General features: G+C 48.2%; 1 protein-coding gene across 4 annotated transcripts in view; it reads right to left on the bottom strand.

Moving 5' to 3' along the window:
* Window positions 1-4,079: 4,079 nt before the first annotated feature.
* Window positions 4,080-19,119, bottom strand: part of CD101 (CD101 molecule) — a 36,678-nt gene continuing 21,638 nt past the window's right edge. For all 4 annotated transcript variants that reach the window (XM_050957198.1, XM_050957203.1, XM_050957201.1 and 1 more), the window contains 3 exons: window positions 9,888-10,301; window positions 8,926-9,318; window positions 4,080-6,825 (listed from right to left, as the gene is read on the bottom strand). In XM_050957198.1, coding sequence (XP_050813155.1) covers window positions 6,566-6,825; window positions 8,926-9,318; window positions 9,888-10,301 — 1,067 coding nt within the window. In that variant the 3' untranslated portion in view covers window positions 4,080-6,565. The remainder of the gene's footprint in view (window positions 6,826-8,925; window positions 9,319-9,887; window positions 10,302-19,119) is intronic.

The raw sequence follows: 19,119 nt of genomic DNA, 5'->3' as shown, positions 1-19,119 counted from the left end.
AAAGTCTGAGTAAGACCAAAGCAGACTCCAAACCATGCCCCTGTTTGTGATACTTTAGCTGCAGTTTAAAACATTTCATCACAGGAACGAAAACAAACCCTATTTCAAAATACCCAGAGAGCTGATGGGAAGGAACCAAGAGACCATACTTGGCCTAGGAGCTGAGACAGGCCCAGAGGGACACACTGCAAGGTGGGCAATAGGCAAACCCCTGGGACATTTCTGATAAGTACCTGAAGGTTCAGCAGTGTTGTATCAAGCAGGCAAGGTACTAACAAGCTTCGACAAGACTTTATTTACAGTGGAAACCCCTTTATCAAGCTGCTGCTGCACACTCTGTAACTCTCACTCAGCCTCCTCAACTCCTCCCCCCTCCTTCATGTTTCCTTTCCTTTCAGACCCCCAACAGCCAGTGCTTCCAGTTCTAATAATTACAAGCAACATCTAAAAACCACAAGCAGCTTTTCCAACAGCCCTGGGTCTGGCACTATCATGGAAGCATGCTGGTGACATTTTCACTGTTTCCTGAACGTGGCAGCAGTGCTGGTGCTCAGGGTCGGATTAACCTTTTATGGGCCTGGCGCCAAACATATTTGTGGGCCCCCATGGAGGCAATGGAGCATGGCACGTGGAGGTCAGTCCCCAGAGTGAAGGGCCAGCCAGAGGCAGTGCGGCCTGGCATGACAGGGGCGGCCCCACTTTTCCCAGTGCCAAGGCACTATTTACAAACTGGCAGTTGCCAGACACACAATGGCCTGCCCGGCCCTGTGTTGCCAGCATGCCCCTTTCCCTCAGGGGCAGACCCATGCCATACCACGTAGCTCCCCCTCCACTTAACACCCCTCAATTCCCTATGTCCAGCGCCCCCCCAGACCTACCCACAAACGCACAGCTCCCTGCACAACACCACCCCGCCCACAGCCCCACCACAACTGCCCAGCACCCCCCACAAAACCCCCACTGCCTAGTGACCCAACACACAGATCTTCCCTGCCCCTTCACGGCCCAGCCCCCTGCCCTAACCTCCAAGAGACCCACTCCCCTACACTCTGCCTTGTGGCCACACTCACCAGCCTTCTGGGAGGCAACTGTCTGCTGGGGTGAGCCAGCAGCACATCCAGAGCTGTCCCCAGGGCGGGGAATCGCTCCAGCCCCTTGGGAGTGGCGTGATAAACCAGGCCAGGTCCTGCCCTGGCCAGGCTCTCTCAAGACACACTTTCCTGGATGGGCCCAGCCAAGCCCCCACCATTGTCTTCTTGTCCCACCTCTGCCACCTCACTGAGACTGGCCAGGCTTCTGCACCAGTCCCAGGCAGCTCAGCTCCGGGGAGATGGGTGAGGACCCACAGGTGGTAGGAAGCAGAGACTGCCCAAAGCCAGAGTTGCACTGGGGTCCAGCCAGAGGGCTGAGAGGAGCAGGGGTGGGGCCAAGGGGCAGATAGGAGCCCTCTGCCCGGCAGGCAGGTCAAGAGGAGCAAGTGGTGGGCAGGGGGAGACAGCGCAGTCTCGGGTCGCAGTGCAAGCGGAGCAGGCCGGGGCCCCTACTGAGCATGGGCCCAGCTCCATGGAGCCACTGGAGCCATTGTAAACCTGTCACTGCCGGTGTTAGCCCATTAGGGCCCTAAGCAGGAACATTTTGCACTCCTCCCCTCAACACAGGAAAGTTCTTATAATAAAAAGCGAATGGGGGGTGGGGCTTGAGCTGCTGTAGGCCCTAAGCAATTGCTTAGAAATGATGCCTAGTGCCAGCTCTGTATGGCAGGGAAGCAAATACTGATCTATCAGCTCCAGGATGCACTACCTGCCTACCAACTCACCAACATGGCAAATTGCACCCAGCACTGCCCCTGCCAAGTGCATGACCCTCCCCATCTAACTCCTCAGGTTTACAGTCCAGGGCACCCAGTGCCCCTGTCATAAACAGATAGTTAAGAGTTAATAGAACAGAAGTGCTTCATATCTCTTTTGCCTGGAAAGGGTTAACAAGAACAGTGAGCCTGGCTGTCACCTGACCAGAGGACCAATTAGAGGACAGGATACTTTCAAATCTTGAGGGAGGGAAGTTTTTGTGTGTGCTGCTAGTGTTTGGTTGTTGTTCACTCTGGGGGCTCAGAGGGACCAGATGTGCAACCAGGTTTCCCTCCAATCTCCCTGATACAGGTTCTTATAGATCCAGACTAGTGAGTACGAGGTAGATAGAGTGAGTTAGGCTTATGGTTGTTTTCTTTATTTGCAAATGTGTATTTGGCTGAAAGGAGTTCAAATTGGTATTTGGCTGAAAAGATTTTAATTTGTACTTGTATACTTAGGCTGGGAGGGTATTCCCAGTGTCTGTAGCTGAAAGACCCTGTACCTATTCCATTTTTTTTTTTAATTTGCAAAGACAATTTTTACTGTTTTTTCTTTCTTTAATTAAAAGTTTTTCTTTTTTAACAACCTAATTTTTTTTTATTCTGGTGAGACTCCAGGGGACTGGGTCTGGATTCACCAGGGAATTGGTGGGGATAAAGGAGGGAAGTGGGAGAGAGAGGCTAATTTCTCTCTGTGTCAGGATTACTTTCTCTCAGGAAGAGTCTGGGAGGGGGAAAGAGAAGGAGGGAGGAAGGTAAATTTTCCTCTCTGTTTTTAAGATTCAAGGAGTTTGAATCACAGTGATCTTCCAGGGTAACCCAGGGAGGGGAAGCCTGGGAGAGGCAACGGCGAGGGAAAGGGTTTACTTTCCTTGTGTTAAGATCCAGAGGGTCTGGGTCTTGGGGGTCCCCGGGCAAGGTTTTGGGGGGACCAGAGTGTACCAGGCACTGGAATTCCTGGTTGGTGGCAGCACTACAGGTTCTAAGCTGGTAATTGAGCTTAGAGGAATTCATGCTGGTACCCCATCTTTTGGACGCTAAGGTTCAGAGTGGGGAATTGTACCATGACAGCCCCACAGCTCCTTTCTAACCCTCCGTGATCATCTGCCCCACCCTGAGAAAGATCCATTGGGGTAGCAGCATGTAAAGCTGATCTCCATTGTGGCATTTCTGCTTCTCTCCAAAGGCAGCTTGCCTCTAACAACTGTAACAAGGGAACGCAGCTTGCAAATCGTTAGCTGAACTTCAGGGTTGACCATTGAAGAGCTGGGTCTGTTTGTTTGATCCAAACTGGTTCTCTCCTTCCCACCACCATTTCCATCTCGCTTCCTTGGACATCCAAGCCCCCTTCCTCACACCCCAGGAAAGAGAGCTTAGAAACAGGGAATCGCTCACTGAAGAAAACCTTCCTTTGATTTCTTCCTTTTCTACCGACAGACAAGTCTAGAGATACAGGCTCACTTCCCATCTTGCTCTGATGAGCTTATTTCTATGGCAGCTTTGACGAACCTGACTAACAGCTGACTGATTTATTCTGGCCGCACTCTCCATCGCCTTCTAACATCCCCACTGTTATACTGCTTTGTGGTGTCAAAGGGTCATAAAGGCAGTAGATTGGCCCACCGTGTTATATCCCTAGCCCAGGGAATTCCCAAGGCAGGACAGAAAGCAAGGAGGGGCAGCAGCACTGTTACACTCTCCGATTATTCTTAGTTGCTGCAATGCTCCCTATGGGGCAGGTGCAGCTAAACATAAGTTAGAGAAGCCTGGAGGCTAATCTAAGTTACACCTGGGGCCAGAACAGAGGATACACAAAGTTGGCTCCTCCCCCATTTCCATTCCTGTGCTAAGTAGGTTTCTGGCAGCCCCCTGTCTCTTTCCTTCTCACACAGTGCTGGGCAAAAAGGTCACTTTAAAAACAGGAAAACTTGGGAGTTTTTTAGGAGTGATAAGTCAGTTCACTCATGGAAGAAAATCAAATGTGTTAAAATAAAGTCAAAGGTTTGGCTGAAACTCAGCAAAGCCAGGAAATTCAAAACAACAAGGTGCTGTGCTTCTCCAGCCCCACCTAATCAAGGCTCTCAGAGCACACTACAAGCTTTAATTAAGCCTCCCAACCCAGAGATGAAGGAAGTGCTGTAAGGATCGGCCTGTAGCTAGTCAGGCAACGGTGGGGCAGCAGGAGGAAGGGAATAATCCCCCCCTCCCCCGGAATAAACACTGATATACAAGGTGCAATCGGTTTTATTTTAGCAGATTTCAAAACATTTTCAACAAACATCTGGATGACAGCAAAGAAGCCCACCCAGCCTGGCTGTGGAATTCTCCAGGAGGCTACTGTGCCAATGGGATGTTAGGATCTGCTATTTAAACACCAATAAAAATGCAACAAGCTCAGTGGTCACGGGGCCTCTAATGCCCTCATGACCCTCCCATCAGAAACTGGAGACTGGAACCTATTTGTCTATAAAATAGGTATAAGCATGTGTAGCAGCAGGACAGGCTGCCCCCAGTACAATCCCCTGCTAATGTGCCTCACCCACTGGGACCCAATGCCAACCGAAGTTAACGCAAATTGTGATGAGGGGTTTGGGAAGCGGGCACACTTCTCCACTAACGACTGGACTGAAATCTCTCTCACACACACTCAGTTCCTAGCATCAATCAGATGGCAGAGACTTTCAATCGAGACCAAATGGATCTGGATTGGAGCCAGCAACCTAGAGAAAAAAGGCTGCATATTCCATTAGTACCAGCCCCCTGAGCCAACCAATCCTTATTTGGTTTTAATGCTTATTTGAGTGTATGATTTGAAAAATATAATTGTAAGGCAAATATAACAACTCATTTGTTCATTTTTAATAAGAATTAACACTAACTGCGGGGAATCAGGGCATAGGTGATACTGCAGGAGAAGAGAAATCAGTGATCACATATACACGGATAGTGTTCCAAGACCGTAGTTCTGTGGGTCCGTCTGTCCATTCAGTGTAAAGAGCAGAGACATATTCTCTAGATTTAGGTTAGAACCTCTGGGATCTCTCACTTCCTTGTGCTGACGGGCTCTGAGGCATGCCCGACTGGCTCTGAAAACTGCTGTCCAAAGAACCAGTGCAGCCTGGTGGGAGGGGCCATGTGGTAGCAGAATCACAGTTGAAACACTACCACACAGCTCTGGGATCTCCCAATTTCCCACTTACGTATTAGTTATGTGCGCAGTCCCTGCCATAAGCAGCTTACAGGCTAGTCTGGACACATACAGTGCATTGCACTGAAAGAACTGGAGATGAATTTTGCCAAAGTCATTGCTGAAAGGTGCTGCATCATCCCAGCCGTCCTGCCAGCCATGGAGAGTTAGATTCAGCTTTCTCCAGAGTCAACCAATAAAAGGATGGAAATAGAAAGTGCCACATCAAAGGGATTACTTGAGTGACACTGAGCTAGCCTGGCAGCTGCTGTTTCTGTGATCCCCAGCTCCATATAACTCCCTTGCTGGGACAATAAGACCTTTTCTTGGAAACCTTTCCAAGGTGCTTGGTGTTTTCCACATGGACATCTTTTCAGTATCAGCCAGCAGTCCCCTAATATAGAGCCTATCAGCTCTGTTCCATGCCATAGCTGGTGCAACTGGGGTTTAAATTAGCAGGTGGAGCAGGGTAGTCAGGTCATGTTTTGCACTATGACTAGCGGAATGAGTGGTATTCATAGCATGCATTGGACAGAGGTGTTCTAGTAAAGTTGAGGGTGGGATGGGCTGGGAAATAGAGGGGCTTTTTACATTTACGTTTTTGGAATGAAGTTAATGCTGGTGAAATACACTAGATGGACAGCATTGGAGAGTGAAGGCCTCTACTTATGCACTGCAGAGGCCCAGCAATAGGAGCGACTCTAGATTCTACCCACCACCACCACCACCACCGGTCTGCCACTGTGCCTCCCTCCTGCCCTTGAGGGACCACTCTCTGAAAGGGGAGGGGAGTCCAGTCACCAGGACCCACTCAGATACCATTGCCAACAAGAAGGCCAACTGGTGCCAGCTGGAGTTGTGATTATTGACGTGAGAACTCCTTTCCCCTGAGAACTGGATTAAGATCCACCAACTCATCTCTCATAGACCATTCAAGAAGAAGTTGTTAATGACTTTTGGCCACTAGCCACTGACCACTACACCAGAGCCAGCCAATGTAAGATGAAAGTTGGCTAAGGCACTGGACTAGGACTTGGGAGATGTGGGTTCAGGTCGCAGTTCTACCACAGCCCTCCTGTTGGACCTTGGCCAAGTCCCTTAGGCTGAGATTTTCAAAGTTGCATCTTGAATTTAGATGCCTTATTCCCATTAAAGTTAACAGGAATTAGATGTCCAAATCCCTTTGAAATCTCAGCCTTAATCTCTCAGTCTCAACACTCCATCTGTCAAATGGGCATAGTACTTTCCTTTTTCACAGGGCTTTTGTAAGGATAAACTGATTAATATTATCAAGGCCTCGGAAACTACCATTATGGGAGGAGAGCCACAGAGGCACCTATGCAAGTAGAAAGGCAAGAAAGCTCCAGTCCCAATTACCTTAGCCTTCCAATCTGTCTCTTATCACTTTCTTACTTTGCCACGTTAAGGTGACTGAAGGAAAATGCACATTTTCAAAGTTCAGAGCATGTGATGCTGAACAGCAGCACACGGTTCCTTCCCCACGCATGCCGCCTGAGCATTCAGTCCATCTATTCCTCCTTCAGATTCTTCATCTCTTCCTCCACATTATTATGGTCAGAATAAGTGGGCTCAACATCTCCAGCCCCTTTAAAATCCACCCACAGCTCTTTTCCTTTCCTTTGATAGATCGATTCCTTGTGGGCTTGCCTGTTCTTGACATACAAGTAGAGGAGAGCAGCTGTCAGGCCAAGGAACAGAATCAAGGGGTAGATTAGGATGAAGTGGAGCAGTGATGGAGATGAACAGACCCTGGAAGAAATTGTTGACTCTGCAAAAAACAGAAAACAATTGAACACAGCAGCTAATTGTACTTACACCTCCTGCTGTTCAGTATTCACAGCACTAATGGGAGATTATAGCTAATAGCCCAGTGGTTATGGCACTCACCTGGGATGCACAAGACATGGGAGAACTACATTCATGTCCCTGTTTTTCCTTATTCAGAGCAGGGGCTTGAATGTAGGTCTCCCACATCCCAGATCAACCAATCGGGTGAGTCTCTCTTTCCCACTCACAATCTTAACAATAAACTTTCAAGTTTGGCAAATCAGCAGTTTCCAACGTCCTGCATAACACAGGCCACAGAAATGTCACCTCTGGCCCGCTTTAGCACAGATGATCAGAATGGTCCCTTTGGTATATTCTAAGTATCTTTGTTTGTTTCCTTTAGTTTTCCCCTTTATCCTATAAACACCCAGGCATGCTGCTATAGGGTTGTTCATGAGTTTGGGGCTGTATATGTTGGTTTTTTGATTTAGGATTTTTCGGGAAGTGATTAGCCTGGAAGCCCATGAGGTCTAGTGAGTTAAGCAGGACCTAGGAGTCAAGCAACCTGATGTCAAGTCTTGGTTCTGACATTGACTTTCCGTGTTTCACTGGGAAAATCACTTCATCACTCTGAGGCTCAATTCTCCCATCTGTAAAATGGGAGGAATTTACCCTACCTCGTAAAAGTAAAAGTACTATGTAAGAATTCTTCAGGCCAGGGAGTGTTAGCAGAGGGTCTAGAATTTAAGATATCCTGGCTCATTCCTCTAGATCACACATCCTGTGGGATGCAACCTCACCAGTATACACACATTTTTCAAGTGAGTGTCACTTCCAAGTCTGTGCGCTTCTCTGTGAAAAATATCCAGTCTCTTGTAATTTTGTGGAAATCAAAACAGTGAGGATGCAAAACTACTTGGCAAAAATACATAAGCAAATTCCATGGCAATTTTTCAGCAATTACTATTTCACTCAGCAACAGCGACGGTTAATAAATAATACATACAAAGGAATAGCTAGTGAAATAAACATCCTAGTACAACAGAAAGCTAGCATCCAGTTACAAGGATGACTGAGGATCCTAACCACAGACGGGTGATGCATTTTACAAATCTTCAGCACCTCCCTAAACAAGTTTGAAATCTTTGGTTCTGTTTATTCAGTTTCATTGCTGCAGAATCCCTCTGCGTTTCTGAATTTTATCCAGGCCTTGAACACACTCCATTTTACCAGGGCCACCAAGAGGAGGGGGCAAATGGGGCAATTTGCCCCAAGCCCTGGGCCCCCACAAGAATATAATATTCTATAGTTTTGCAACTTTTTTTTTATGGAAAGGGCCACCAAAATTGCTTTGCCCCAGGCCCCCTGAATCCTCTGGGGGGCCTTGCAGTTTACTCCCCAAAGGAAGGTTGTTCTCATAGTTGGCCTCACTGGAAACAGACAGAACTGGAGGCATCACCAAGAAAGCCTGTTCCCAGGGGATTTCCAGGGGCTTTTTACAATCTCTAGAGATTCAAATGACCACCCAAGAGTTCATCCAAATGGAATGAAAGCCCTGGTTTTTCTGATTTTTTCCAAAAGACTGAGCCTAATGAGAACCCAGGTTCAAACTCCAAGATTCAAGTTAGGACTGTGAGGGCCTGATTTCACAAGGCACGAAGCGGTCGGTCCCAATCCAGCAAAACACTTAAGCACAAGAATAGTCCCTTGGAAGTCAGTGGGGTTGTTCACATGCTTCAAGCTCAGCATGTGCTTAAGTGTTTTGCTGGATTGTAGTCAGTGCTCAGCACCTTGCAGGCCAAACCCCGAAATCCCCTCCCTTCCAGAGTCTGCGCTACCCAGCTCCTACGTACCAGCCAGCAGTACTCCATGCACTTCTTAGCCTAGCTCCCTTCCCTGCAGCAGGCTATTCCTGCAACAGACAGCACAACTGATACTTAACTTGCAGTCATCTCTGCTATTCCAGTTGTGCTCCCCTTTCTCGACCCTGCAGCGACCCTGGCTGCATGGGAATGTTGCAGAGACGCAGCAAATGTTTGCTGAGATGGGGAACGTCATATGCAGGGGAACTGGGAATGTCCCGGGGGGTGGGGAGCGTTACCTGGAGGCAGCGCAGTGAGCCTCGTGTACCCTGACAGTTCTGATGCCCAATGAACCCAAGCGCCACTGCTATCCTGGTGCCACTCCTGCACCTGGCAGCAGTACACCCCAGTGTCGCCTGGCTCCACGCTCCGCAGTGTCAGGCTGAAGTCACCGGAGGATGTGCGGAGAAAGTGCAGCCTGTCTACCATCTCCTCCTCAGCATATTCCACCATGCCACTGGTGTGCACTTTCACCAGGGTTTTCATCCCAGAATGTTCCAAACCATGGAACCAGATGGCAGAGAAGAGAGAGGCTGGTTGGGAGGGGCCCTGCAGGAGGCAGCTCAGGGTCACGTCCTCATTCCCAGTGGCTGTGATGCTGCGGTTTGTTTTTTCAACATGGAGCTTGTTTTCTGGTGTGGGAGGCAAGCAGAAAAGGCCTACATTTAGGGGCTGTGTTCCACAGCTCGAAGACACACACACAGGCTTGTTCGAGGCTGATCTGGGTCTCCATACAGTACGTGTGTGGAGGGGAGGGGCGTCAGTGTGGATGCCTGTTAAAGGGCCCCCATTTCTTTTCAGGGTTGATGGGAAGTCACGTGACCTGCTCCTGTGTGAGGCGCTTGGGGCTCCTCCTACCATACATCCTAACTCCCGCCCATAGTGCTCAGCCAGGGCTCCAGCCCCTGCCTCCATAGCCCCACCTGCTCCCTTGGGCAGGTGACTCCTGCACCACAGTGTTCCTAATAGCTGGCTCAGGGCTCCAGCCTGCAGGACACACCAGGCCAGGGAGAGGACATGATGGAGGTTGGAAGAAGCAATCCCTGCGTAATTGATCAAGGAAGGCCTCCCACCGCAGCCGTGTCAAGCATGAGCTCAGTGCAGCTGGGGAGCCAGCCTTTGCTTCTTATGGCCATACATGCTATGATAAATGAAAGCCGAGTTCATGCTTCAGGGATCCGTTCTGGGACAGCATATTTACCTGAAACCTTGAACTCCAGCATCGTCTTTCCTGATTCCTTCTTTCCAAGATTGTACCAGCCACGGTCTGCTGACCACAGCCACTCCTCTACCAGGCAGTAATACCTGCCACGGTCACCATGATTCACAGACAGAATACGCAGCCAGAACAGGTTGCTGGAGACCCTCTCGCTGTGGAATTTAGATTTCTGCATAGCAGAGCTGAACTCTGCCCCGTAGTCCAGGATGTTGCTGTAGTTGGTCCTCACAATTTGCAGTGGGGCTGCATCAGCTGGAGAAGGCGGTAGGAAATACCAAGTAATGGCTAACTGAGAATCCCTCTGGGTCAGTGATATGACATTGCATTCGATTTCTGTGTCTGCGCTACCAGAGATCTCCAGGGATCTATCTTCTGTGTTTACTCTTAGCTTGCTCTCTAAATCAAGAGGGGAAAAAAAAAGAAGTTACTATGGTAGCTACCAGTACTAGAACACCAGCAGGAAAGGGAAATATTTCCTGAAATGATGGCTTACGAAGCCAGGGGGAACAAGTCTGAAATTACACATAAAAGGCTCTGTTCAGGTGTTAGAAATCCCACATTCTGAAAGACGCCCAGCCCCAATTCCAATCTCCTTTCTTTTAGAGTCCTTGCAATGTTTAGGTAGTTGTTTAAAAAAATCTTTGAACTTGCTTTTCCTTTGCAAAGCTGTCATACACCTAGTCCCAGATTTGGACCTTAGCGTCCAAAATATGGGGGTTAGCATGAAAACCTCCAAGCTTAGTTACCAGCTTGGACCTGGTAAAGCTGCCACCACCCAAAAAATTAGAGTGTTTTGAGGCACTCTGGTCCCCACAAAAACCTTCCCTGGGGACCCCAAGACCCAAATCCCTTGAGTCTCACAACAAAGGGAAATAAACCTTTTCCCTTCCCCCCTCCAGGTGTTCCTGGAGAGATACACAGAAGCAAACTCTGTGAATCTAAGCAGAGGGATTTCACCCTCCCCCGTTTCCAGCCTGGAAACACAAGCACTTCCCTCTTCACCCAGAGGGAATGCAAAGTCAGGCTAGTAAATCTAACACACACAGATTTCCCCCTGACTTCTTCCTCCCACCAATTCCCTGGTGTGCTGCAGACTCAATTCCCTGGAGTTCCCCACTAAAGAAAAACTCCAACAGGGTCTTAAAAGAAAGCTTTATATAAAAAGAAAGAAAAATACATAAAAATGGTCTCTCTGTATTAAGGTGACAAATACAGGGTCATTTGCTTAAAAGAATATTGAATAAACAGCCTTATTCAAAAAGAATACAATTCAAAGCACTCCAGCAACTATAGACATGTAAATACAAAAAAAACATATAAATCACTATCTGATCTTTTGTACTTACAACTGGGAAACAGAAGATTAGAAAGCAGGAAACAGAAATCACTTCTCATAGCTGAGAGAGAGTAGGCAGAAGACCAAGAACAAAGGACTCACACACAAACTTCCCTCCACCCAGAGTTGAAAAAATCCTGTTTCCTGATTGGGGTCCTCTGGTCAGGTGCTTCAGATACTTATTTCCAGGTGAAAGAGACGTTAACCCTTAGCTATCTGTTTATGACAAAAGCCCTCATAAGCAACCTTACAATAACAAAGCTGTGTGTCCAACTCAGCCTTCAGAAGCAACCCTACAAGAACAAGCCTGTGTACACACATTGAAGCACGAGCAATCCTACAGCAAACCAATCTGCACAGACCTACCTATCCGACCACCAGGGCTAAAAGAATGCCCCAGTGAGAGTCACAGGTCAGAGACAGAAGAGCTCCATGGTCACTGTCAAAGGACTTGCCTGACTTGCAGCACCTCCTGCTGGCCAAGTGTGGCTCTGCAGTACCCTGCTTCTGTTCTTTCAGACCAGATCAGTCAGTTACCCAGCCTAGAGGAGTTTAAACGTTTGTGGAAGCTATTTTATTAACTCATTCTACAGAGGGCAACTTCTTTAGTTGCTTAAGTTCACACCCACTCTGGGCTCATGTAAGTGTCCTGGAGGGCAGTTTTTTCCCTGCTCAGAAGGCCCTTGCCCTTGTCCCAGAGCTGGCTTGTACTTCAGATTCTGTCTCTCTCTCCCCTTAAAACAGGAGCTGGAGTTATAACTGAGGCCAGCTGTAGAGCCACAGCCAGCTTCTCCTCCAGCTGGCCCTTCCCCAAGTCAGTCCCTTTATCCGCAGACTAGGAGAGTTCATCAGGCACTACCTTCTGACCTTGGTAGAAACTGAACATATCCAGTCCTCTTCCAAGAGCGCGTCCCAGTTCAATGGGAAAGAGCAGAGCCCTGCCTCGCCCACTCCGTAAGGCTCCTGGTCCGAGGCCCTTAAAGAAACAAAAACCTGGGTTTTCCCTAAGCCTTAACTATTGTCCTGGGATCATCTTCCTTCTTCCAACCGCTAGCTCTGTAGAGTGGATGAAGATCTAGGGAAAACAAAGTCCCAGAACTTAAAGGTCATACCACTGAAGAGGTGTTGACTGATCACTACAGTCCTTACTACCCTTAAAGGGACAGTCACCCTGTTACAGTCACCCAGCCATCTCCCTGCCCAGGCAGGATTGTTCCTTTTCAGGCATATTTCCCATACTTTCATCACGCCAATTTTCTCAAGCGATGGGGCTTCCAGTCCTTCCCTTGGGAGACTGTTCAGCTATCTCACTGTCTGTAAATTTCCCCAGCTAGTCAATCCCATTACTTCTAGTTAGACCCCTGTGTACCATCCCAAACAATTCATCTGCCTTCTTGATGTTTATTCCCTTCACACAGTGGTAGGTGGGCCCTCCAGGTGGCATTGCTGGCATAGGACTGATGCCACAAGCTGAAAATGGAGGGGGACAAACAGGGAATGAAGATCCCCACTGGTGCCCGTTGTCTTTGGTGGAGCAGTGGGGTGGGGATGAGAAGATAAATTAACACAAAAGCGCAGCTTTGGAAACTGAACAATGAGGGCCTTTCATCTCAGACAAACTAAAGAGCCAGCATGGGTTTCACTAACACTTCCTGCCTCATCTGTCTGCCTTGGTTAATAACTAGAAATGTGGTAATGTGTTTCTGAATGTCCCTAGTCATTATACCTGGTAATTGTTCAATTAAGTGCTGAATGGCTCTAGTGCCGACAAAAGAAACATCTTAATGCCTTTTCAATTCTGCAACCGTCTCCGGTTGGAATGATACTGAGGTGTATCCTACTAAAGCAGTCTCTGTTTATGGGGCTTAGTTCTGATTGCATCACCTGTTGCTAAATCAATTGGGAAAGCAATAAAATGCAGTCTCTCGTGTAGTCCTCCCATCCTCCTTGCAAACATACCCCACTGTCATAAAATATTCTGGGTCCTTTCCCAAAAAAGACGCCCAGAGGAAAGCAGTACGTACTGACTTTCGTGGACTTTGCTACCCGATGGCCGGAAGCTGTAGCTCTAGGCAACACCAGGGCTAACACTGTGTGCCTGGCCCTAACAGACATTTTTGCCAGGGTAGGTTGGCCCTCCGACATCCTTACAGATTCAGGATCTAATTTCCTGGCAGGGACCATGGAAAAACTGTGGGAAACTCATGGGGTGAACCACTTGGTTGCCACCCCGTACCACCATCAAACCAATGGCCTGGTGGAAAGGTTTAATGGAACTTTGGGGGCCATGATACGTAAATTTGTCAATGAACACTCCAGTAATTGGGACCTAGTGTTGCAGCAGTTGCTGTTTGCCGACAGGGCTGTACCACATCCCAGTTTAGGGTTTTCACCATTTGAACTTGTGTATGGTCACGAGGTTAAGGGGCCATTACAGTTGGTAAAGCAGCAATGGGAGGGGTTTACGCCTTCTCCAGGAACTAACATTCTGGACTTTGTAAGCAACCTACAAAGCACCCTCCGACACTCCTTAGCCCTTGCTAAAGAGAACCTAAAGGATGCTCAGGAAGAGCAAAAGGCCTGGTATGACAAACATACCAGAGAACGTTCCTTCAAGGTAGGAGACCAGGTTATGGTCTTGAAGGCGCAACAGGCCCATAAGATGGAAGCATCATGGGAAGGGCCATTCACGGTCCAAGAGCGCCTGGGAACTGTGAACTATCTCATAGCATTTCCCAATTCCTCACTAAAGCCCAGAGTGTACCATGTTAATTCTCTCAAGCCTTTCTATTCCAGAGACTTACAGGTTTGTCAGTTTACAGTCCAGGGAGATGATGCTGAGTGGCCTGACGGTGTCTACTATGACGGGAAAAAAGACGGTGGCGTGGAAGAGGTGAACCTCTCAACCACCCTGGAACGTCTGCAGCGGCGACAAATCAAGGAGCTGTGCACTAGCTTCACCCCATTGTTCTCAGCCACCCCAGGACGGACTGAATGGGCATACCACTCCATTGACACGGGTAATGCTCATCCCATTAGAACCCCACCCTACCGGGTGTCTCCTCATGCCCAAGCTGCTATAGAACGGGAAATCCAGAACATGCTACAGATGGGTATAATCCGCTCATCTACCAGTGCATGGGCATCTCCAGTGGTTCTGGTACCCAAACCAGATGGGGAAATACGCTTTTGTGTGGACTACCGTAAGCTAAATGCGGTAACTCGTCCGGACAACTATCCAATGCCACACACCGATGAGCTATTGGAGAAGCTGGGACGTGCCCAGTTCATCTCTACAATAGACTTAACCAAGGGGTACTGGCAAGTACCGCTAGATGAACCTGACAAGGAGAGGTCAGCATTCGTCACCCATGCAGGGGTGTATGAATTTAATGTCCTTCCTTTCGGGCTACAAAATGCACCCGCCACCTTCCAGAGGCTGGTAAATGGTCTACTAGCAGGACTGGGAGAATATGCAGTTGCCTACCTCAATAATGTGGCCATTTTTTCGAACTCCTGGCCCAAACACCTACTACACCTGAAAAAGGTCTTTGAGCGCATCAGGCAGGCCGGACTAACTGTTAAGGCCAAAAAGTGTCAAATAGGCCAAAACAGAGTGACTTACCTGGGGCACCAGGTAGGTCGAGGAACCATAAACCCCCTACAGGCCAAGGTGAATGCTATCCAAAAGTGGCCTGTCCCAAAGTCAAAGAAACAGGTCCAATCCTTCTTAGGCTTGGCCGGGTACTACAGGCGATTTGTACCACACTACAGCCAAATCGCTGCCCCACTGACCGACCTGACCAAAAAGACCCAGCCAAATGCAGTTAACTGAACTCATAAGTGTCAAAAGGCCTTTACCCAGCTTAAGGTGACGCTCATGTCTGACCCTGTGCTCAGGGCCCCGGACTTTAACAAGCCATTCCTAATAACCACGGATGCATCTGAGCGTGGAATAGAAGCAGTACTCATGCAGGAAGCAACGAATCACAACTTCCATCCTGTCGTGTTTCTCAGCAAGAAACTGTCTGAAAGGAAAAGTCACTGGTCAGTCAGTAAAAAGGAATGCTACGCCATTGTGTACGCCCTGGAAAAGCTACGCCCATATGTTTGGGGACGACAGTTCCAGCTACAAACTGACCATGCTGCACTAAAGTGGCTTCATACTGCCAAGGGGAACAACAAGAAACTTCTTCGTTGAAGTTTAGCTCTACAAGATTTTAATTTTGAAATTCAGCACATCTCAGGAGCTTCTAACAAAGTAGCTGATGCACTCTCCCGTGAGAGTTTCCCAAAATCCAGTAGTTAAAAAGTGTTCTTAAAATGTAAAAGTCTGTTAGTTATATACTTAGTGGTATATGTAAAGGTGTATGTGTTGTATTAATCTGTTTATTTTAAAGTTCTAGAAGGAAATCGCCGCCAGTGAGCTTCCCCACTGTCTGCAATTTGGGGGGCATGTCATAAACAGATAGCTAAGGGTTAACGTCTCTTTCACCTGGAAAGAAGTAATCTGAAACACCTGACCAGAGGACCAATCAGGAAACAGGACTTTTTCAAATCTGGGTGGAGGGAAGTTTGTGTGTGAGTCCTTTTATTCTTGGTCTTGTGCCTATCTCCCTCTCGGCTATGGGAAGGATTTCTCTATTTCCTGCTTTCTAATCTTCTGTTTCCAAGTTGTGAGTACAGAGACCATAATACAATAGGAGTTATTGTTTTTTTCTTTTGTATTTACATGGTATAGTTGCTGGAGTGTTTTGAATTGTATTCTTTTTGAATAAGGCTGTTTATTCATATTTCTTTTAAGCAATTGACCCTGTATTTGTCACCTTAATACAGAGAGACCATTTCTTATGTATTTTTCTTTCTTTTTACATAAAGCTTTCTTTTTAAGACCTGTTGGAGTTTTTCTTTAGTGGGGAACTCCAGGGAATTGAGTCTGTGCTCACCAGGGAATTGGTGGGAGGAAGAAGTCAGGGGGAAATCTGTGTGTGTTAAATTTACTAGCCTGACTTTGCATTCCCTCTGGGTGGGGGGGGGGGGGAAGAGAGATTAGCTCTCGGTACTTCTGTTTTCCAAGGCTGGAAACGGGGAGGGTGGAATCCCTCTGTTTAGATTCCCGGAGTTTGCTTCTGTGTATCTCTCCAGGAACACCTGGAGGGGGGAAGGGAAAAGGTTTATTTCCCTTTGTTGTGAGACTCAAGGGATTTGTGTCTTGGGGTCCCCAGGGAAGGTTTTTGTGGGGACCAGAGTGCCCCAAAACACTAATTTTTTGGGTGGTGGCAGCTTTACCAGGTCCAAGCTGGTAACTAAGCTTGGAGGTTTTCATGCTAACCCCCATATTTTGGACGCTAAGGTCCAAATCTGGGACTAGGTTATGACACCCACACACCCACATTCTGCTTTCTAAAGGACTGTTTACTTGAGATAGGGAAAGCAGCAAAGAGTCCTGTGGCACCTTATAGACTAACAGACGTTTTGGAGCATGAGCTTTTGTGGGTGAATACCCACTTCGTCGGATGCATGTAGTGGAAATTTCCTGGGGCAGGTATATATATGCAAGCAAGAAGCAGGCTAGAGATAACGAGGTTAGTTCAATCAGGGAGGATGAGGCCCTGTTCTAGCAGCTGAGGTGTGAAAACCAAGGGAGGAGAAACTGGTTTTGTAGTTGGATGTTTTTACAGATCCAGACTAACACGGCTACCCCTCTGATACTTGAGATAAGGAGACTAGCCACAAAGCAGGATCTTTGGGGACTTTTCTCCTTCCCTTATTTCCCTTTTCAGGCTCTCATTCACTCTCTTAGACAGCAGGTGCCAAGGATATAGAGAAACTATCCCATCCCAGAAGCTGTGGGGCTGGACTGGGGAGCTGTTGCCTTATGGCTGGGATCTGATAGTCATTTTGGGGTGGGATAGAGGAGCTGGCAAGGGAGAATCTGTTGTCCGTATAGATGGTTCCTGCATCCTGTCCTAGAGCACCTCCCACCCCCGATAGCAAGGATGAAAAAATCAGGAAGGGGGTGGGGAGTAATTGGCACCTGTATAAGACAAAGCCCCAAATATCAGGACTGTCCCTATAAAATTGGGACATCTGGTCACCCAACCCCGCCCCCCATACATTCAACTGGGACAGCTGTACTCTTTGCTGGCCACCATAGCAGAGAAAGCTGAATGGCATTGCCATATTTTGAACATACAGAGGACTGGGGAGGATGGAAATCAGCTCTAGGATCTTTAATCCCAGCTATGATGGTCAGGAGAAGCTCAGGTAGGCAGAAGCATTTGTCTGTGAAGATGTAGATTCAACATCCTGCCATCCAGGGAACAGGACAATTTTACAAACACACATGCACGCACTTCAGTGAGAGTCAGGAAGGGGTGCATCAAGGAACTTAATTCATTAGGTAAGAATTATGGCTCTGATCACATGAAGCACTGTGTGTCCTCAGCTCCCACTGATGTTATTGGGAGGTGTGGGAGCTTGGCACCTCCCCCTATTCCTCAGAAGCAAGGCCTTTGGCCTCAAGGCCTGCTCCTGCATCCTCCCTTCCTTCCCCACTGCCCTGAAGGCTCCTCTAATATCCTTCTCTACATGTGGTGTCCCCCACAGCCTATATTCTCCCAGAAGTCCCTCACCATTCAGAGCCCCACACACACATTTCCTCTTTCCTTTGGGGATCCCCTTAGCACCTCTATTCCTTCTCAGAACCTCATGGACATTCCTTGTCTCCAGAGGTCCCCTCACATATGCCAGCACCTCATGTTTCCCCTCCTCCTCCCCTTCCCTCCCAGAGTTCCTCTGAATGTCTGCCAGTGCCCCACAGAGCCTCCCATTCCCCCTAGCCCCACCGTTGTGTGCCTCCTCCTTCTAAACCTAGGTGCTATAGCCCCTCAATTCTGCAGCCAGAGAGGAATGTCTCCCTTCAGAGCTCATTGTTGCTGCTCCTCGACTCAAATATTCTTCCTAACCCCTTTTGGGGCTTGGGTAGTGCCTCTGCCTCTCTCTCACATCTGCCAGCCAAGTCTCTCTCTCCCTTATCCCTGTCTTCCTTTCCCTATTCAATGCATCTGCATCCCCCTCGTGCGGCACACGAGCTGATTTTCAGTGGTACTCACACTGCCTGAGTACTGGCCACCAGTCTGGGGGGCTCTGCATTTAATTTTAAATGAAGCTTCTTAAACATTTTAAAAACCTTATTTACTTTACATACAACAATAGTTTAGTTATATAGTATAGACTTATAGGAAGAGACCTTCTAAAAACTTTACAATGTATTACTGGCACACAGAACCTTAAATTAGAGTGAATAAATGAAGACTCGACACACCACTTCTGAACGGTTGCTGACCCCTGTATTATTCTATATTTCTTACACTCCTGTGCCCCCGCCTCCCATCTCAAATCCCACTGGAGACATTAGCACATGTCGCTCTGAAATTGAAAACGCAATCCACCGGGATTGGCCTCATAAATGTTTCAGGCAGGTGGAAATGGCACATTCCGCAGCCTGGCTCTTTGCAGGCTGCCACGTGACAGTGAGAACAGCAGCGAGGATTTGGGTCCTACTGCAACAAGAGTCATGAAGGAGTGATGGAAAGAAAGAAGACAGCTGCTTTAAATGGGGTGGCAGGATGTTTTGCTGCTCTGTATTTCCCAGCAGATGACATCTGTGCTTTGAAGGTACTACATGGGCTGTGAACACAGGGACAGTTCTAGGGGCAGGCAAGCAGGGCAACTGCTCTGGGGGTGCCAGCTTCCAGACCTATCTCTAGCCTTCTCCCCCCGCCACCCCGACTGGCTGACCATTTTAACTCTGACTTTTTTGGCTCGACTGCTGGCGGGGGTAGGGGTTGGGGAAGGGGGAAGATAGATTGTTGC

Source organism: Gopherus flavomarginatus, chromosome 1 (assembly GCF_025201925.1).
Source record: "Gopherus flavomarginatus isolate rGopFla2 chromosome 1, rGopFla2.mat.asm, whole genome shotgun sequence".
NCBI classification, from domain to species: Eukaryota; Metazoa; Chordata; order Testudines; family Testudinidae; genus Gopherus; species Gopherus flavomarginatus.
This window is presented reverse-complemented; position numbering and strand designations above follow the sequence as displayed.